This window comes from Nicotiana tomentosiformis, chromosome 1, assembly GCF_000390325.3.
Source record: "Nicotiana tomentosiformis chromosome 1, ASM39032v3, whole genome shotgun sequence".
NCBI classification, from domain to species: domain Eukaryota; kingdom Viridiplantae; phylum Streptophyta; class Magnoliopsida; order Solanales; family Solanaceae; genus Nicotiana; species Nicotiana tomentosiformis.
Window position 1 is genome coordinate 135973042 of NC_090812.1, and position 5327 is coordinate 135978368.

General features: G+C 39.2%; 1 protein-coding gene across 1 annotated transcript; it reads left to right on the forward strand.

The window, feature by feature from the left end:
* The first annotated feature begins 3985 nt into the window (after positions 1-3985).
* Positions 3986-4870, forward strand: LOC138910280 (uncharacterized). Its single transcript, XM_070201511.1, has 3 exons — positions 3986-4064; positions 4385-4620; positions 4691-4870. The coding sequence occupies exons 1-3, from the start codon at positions 3986-3988 to the stop codon at positions 4868-4870; spliced, it is 495 nt and encodes a 164-aa protein (XP_070057612.1).
* Positions 4871-5327: the final 457 nt, after the last annotated feature.

Below are 5327 nucleotides of genomic sequence, written 5' to 3' on the forward strand. Positions count from 1 at the left end.
CCAAATTTTTGAGTGGTACGTTGTCACGACCCAGCCTAGGGCCGTGATGGATAATCGACACTAAGTGACGATCCTCACTAAACCTGTTGATAATCTATTAATCATGAATATAAACTGATAAACTGAACAAGCATAAGCATAGCTGATAAGAACTGTATAATCTGGAAAGCCGACAAGGTTAACACAAGCTGACATATAAAAACATACTAATTGCACAAGTGCATATCTACAGGCCTCTAGGAGTGCTGAACTGAATAAGTACTGGACATAACAAGGCCTTGCCATACCCAAACTATATGATTGTACATATACCAAAAGATAATTATTTCGAGAGTAAGTGAGTGACTCCAACAGCTGGTGGATGGCCTACTTATGTGGCTCAAGTGTTGATCTATCTGGACCTACGCGGCATGAAATGCAACGCCCTGGAAGGGACGTGAGTATGATATGTACATATTATGTAGGGTGTAAAACATATGTAAAGCATACTAAACTATGACTATAAGATGGAAATTTGAATATGAGCTGAAAGCTAAACAAGAATGTGAACTAACAACTGATCTAGAACTAAAGCGAAGTTTAAGCTGAAACTGTGTTGAAACTGAACTACTATCTGAATTGGTACCTGTCTGGCATTATGGGCTATATCCCCCCAATCAGGTAACTGTACATCTGAACTAGCCTCATGTATAGTCATGTAATGCAAATTGTAGCTATATATGCGTATATAACATGCTTGGCTAGCGTTATGGGCTATATCCCCCAGCGGGTAAATATATAATCAATAGGTCTGACTGGTATTATGGGCTATATCCCCCAGCATATAATCAATAGGCCTCGCTGGCGTTATGTGCTACATCCTCCAGCATAATCAATGTAAGCATGTATGAGGCATAACACATGTGGCAGCATCATATGGACTCAAGAGATCATGAAGGAAGCTATAAACGGAATCACAAACGTAATCTGACGCTCGTCATCCATAAGTTGGACGGAGGAGCCTATCCCCATTTTAGGGAGAACTGAGCATGTACATTACATACTAACACTAATTAACTCATTATGATCCCTCTATGATCAAATTAGAACGAAGGAACTCAAAATTTGTCCAACTCTTTGAATTTCTAAAAATTTCTACAGAGTTTCCCCTAAAACTGGACGATCCCTAAAAACATAGCAAGCACCACAATATACATGGGAATGGATACCTGTACATGATGATAACATCAAACGAAAGGAGATACATTTATCCACAATAGTGTCAAACGGTCAACAAAACAGAATTATGAACGTAATGTCGGCTCACAGTGGCTAACTTGAGACATAAAAGTATAAATATGATTTAGTAATGATCCAATCATAAACACATGATAATTAAGCTTATATAATCTTAAATGTAGCTATTAGGATCATATTGGGGTTAGGTATACATAAAAACATCAAAGGAACAGAACAAACGGAAGTCCGGATGGCATAGGCCAAATGGGCGATTTGCCCTTTTGGTTATTGTTGTGTTTTGAAGTTCCAAGTTTCTTCCATACTTCACATATGGAATTGAATAATATACAAGGATACAATATATGCTGAAATTTCCCTTGAACAACTCTTAAAAGATCAAGAAGAAAGTCTAGAATATAGCTAAACCAAATCATGCCGAAAACGAAACGAAAACCCTACATACCTCTTGTGTTCTTCCTTCCAAAACTTGTTCCCTTTTATCCATACCTTTCCTTATGCTTGTATAGCTAAAATACAAAGGTGACAAGCTTGCTTAGCTACGAATATCTTTCCAAAACTTGAGTTATAAGGAGAAAGGAGGACGACAAAGTCAAAGCTCTTTTCAAAACTCGAGTTATAAGGAGAAAGGAGGACGGCAAAATCTTTCCAATGTCGTAAGGATTGCGTTGATGTGTTCGCTTCTTGATTTTGAGTTGTGGATGATGGACTTGCTTCAAAACCCTAAGATACTTCTTGTAGAGCTATGAAAGATCTGCTTGTGCATGAATTTGTTGGAAAATGAGGAAAAAGAAGACTAAGTCTTCTATTTATAGTAAGGTTGAAAAGTCAGCCACATATGTGCTTCACCGGCCCTTCTTCCGGTGCTCATATCTCTTTATCCGAATGTCGTATGAATGAGCGATCAAAAGCATTGGAAACTAAATTCCAAGACCTTCAATTTGGTATATAATATTTTCCCAAAATACCTCATATAACTAACAAAATTAATTCCTCAAAAGGCAAGTTCATAGTCAGTTTTTCCCCTACTTATCTGATTTTCCCAAACTTTATATTCACTATCCAAACATCATATATAGTTATATTATAACTCTAAACTCATCTAAATTATGTTTAGCAAGTCCTTTACACAATATATGACATCATAGAAGTACGGGGTGTAACATACACCACAACAAGGTATCATGCCATGGTTCCAGTATCAGTTGCCACACCACCCACCAGTCAGCTAGAGGTGGCGGTTAGCCATCTAGAAATAGAGGTCATCCAGGTGAGGTCGTCCTAGGGGTAGAGGACAGGCTGGTGGGGCTCAGCCCCATTTTATACATTTCTTGGGAGGCCTAAGGCAGAGTCATCTGATGCAGTCATCACAAGTATTATCTCTGATAAAGATGATTCAATTTTGTTTGATCCGCGGTCTAATTATTCATATGTGTCTTCATATTTTGCATCACACTTGAGTATGCCTCGTGATTCTCTTAATATTCCTGTTTATGTGCTTGCGCTGATTGGGGATTCTATAATAGTGGATCGGGTGTATCGGTCTTGTGTTGGTACTATTAATGGTTTTGGTACCACAGTTGATCTCTTGTTTGTGGATATGGTGGATTTTGAGGATATTCTTGGTATGGATTGGGTGTCACCCTATCACACAATCTTGGATTGTCACGCTAAGACTATGACTTTAGCTATGCTAGGGTTCCCTAGACTAGAGTGGAGAGGAAACCTTGGTCATTCCACAAGTAGGGTAATTTCTTTCATGAAGGCTCAGCGCATGGTTGAGAAGGGATATTTAGCATATATTTATTATATTCAAGATTCTAGTATGAAGGTTCCTTTTATGGATTCAGTACCGGTAGTAAGAAAGGTTCTAGAGGTATTTCCTGCATATCTATCGTGCATGGCACCCGATAGGGATATTGATGTTTGTATTGATTTGGTTTCTAACACTCAACCTATATTTGTTTCTCCATACCCATGGCTCCAATCGAGTTGAAGGAATTGAAGTAATAGTTATAGGATTCGCTTGATAATGGGTTCATTAGACCGAGTATTTCTCCTTGGGGTGCACCGGTGTTGTTCGTGAAGGAAAAGGATGGCTCTATGAGGACGTGCATTGATTATCGGTGGTTGAACAAGGTTACTATCAAGAACAAGTATCCATTGCCTCGTATTGATAATTTGTTTGACCAGCTTCAGGGTTCCAAGTGTTCTCCAAGATTGATTTAAGGTCCTTCTATCATCAAGTGAAGATTATGGCTTCGGATGTCCCTAATATGGCTTTTAGGACTCATTATAGTCATTATGAATTCTTGGTTATGTCCTTCAGTTCGACTAATGCTCCAGCAACTTTGATGGATCTGATGAACCGAGTGTTCAAGCCTTATTTGGATTTCTTTGTGATTGTATTCATTGATGATATTCTGGTTTACTATCATAGTAGAGAGGAGCATGAGAATCACTTACGGGTTGAACTACAGACTCTAAAGGATCATCAGCTTTATGCCAAGTTTTCGAAGAGTGTGTTCTGGTTGGACTCAGTTGCATTCTTGGGTCATGTGGTGACTAGCGACGGTATCAAGGTTGATCCTAAGAAGATTGTGGTTGTTTAGAATTGGTCTAAACCTACATCAGCTACAGTCATTCGGAGTTTCTTGGGTTTGGCAAGCTACTATCGTTGTTTTATTGATGGGTTTTTATCTATTGCAGCTCCATTGACCAAGCTGACTCAGAAAGGATCTCCTTTTAAATGGTTGATGAGTGTGAGGAGAGCTATCGGAATCTCAAGGTTGCTTTGACTATGGCTCAAGTATTGGTGTTGCCCACAGGTTTGGGGCCTTATACCTTGTATTGTGATTCTTCGTGCATTGGGCTTGGTGTAATTTTAATGCATGATGGTATGGTGATTGCCTACGCATCCTGTAAGTTGAATACCCATGAGAAGAACTATCATGTTCATTATTTGAAGTTGGCAGCATAGTGCATGCACTCAAGATTCGGAGGCACTACTTGTACGATGTATCATGTAAGGTCTACACTGATTGTTAGAATCTCCAATACTTGTTCAAGTAGAAGGATTTGAATTTGAGGCAGCTAAGGTGGTTGAAGTTGCTGAAAGATTATGATAACACTATCTTTTATCATCTAGGCAAGGCAAATGTGGCAGCGGATGACTTGAGTAGAAATGTGGCAGCGGATGACTTGAGTATGGGTAGTTTGGCATTTATTCCAGCTGAGGCTCTGGCTATGGATGTTAAGGATCTAGCTAACAGATTTGTGAGATTAGATATTTTTGATCCTATAAGGGTTTTTTCTTGTGTTGTTGCGCAGTTGTCCTTGTTTGAGCGTATCAAGGCTCGTCGGTATGATGATCCACATTTGTTGGTGCTTAAGGACTTTTGTGCAGCGAGGTGGTGCCAAGAATATAGTTATTGGATATGATGGTGTATTGTAGCTTCAATATCGGATTTGTGTTAAGGATGTTGATGGTTTGAGGGAGTTAATTCTCCAAGAGGATCATATTTCACGGTATTTTATTCATCCAAGTATCGCGAAGATGTATCGTGACTTGAAGCAGCATTACTGGTGGAAGAAAATGAAGAAGGACATTGTTGGGAATGCTTCACGGTGTTGAATTACCAGTAAGTGAAGTATGAACAACAAAAACTAATAGGTTTGACTCGGAGGTTGGTGATACCAGAGTGAAAGTGGAAGCACATTACTATGGACCTTTTTGGTAGAATTACCATGGACTTTGAGGAAGTTTGATGCTATTTGGGTCATTATGGATAGATTGACCAAATCTGCACATTTCATTTCGGTGGTGACTTCTTGCATTTCAGAGATGTTGGCTCAGATCTACATCAGAGAGATTGGTTGGTGACGCCTTAGATAAGGTGAAGTTGATTCAGGATCATCTTCAAATAGCACAAAGTAGGTAGAAGAGTTATGCCGAATGTCCATGATGTGGATTTTATGGAGAGCGAGAAGGTACTTTTGAAAGTTTTGCCTAAGAAGGGTGTGATGAGATTTGGGAAGAAGCGCAAGTTGAGTCCGATGTTTATTGGTTCATTTGTGGTATTAGAGAGAGT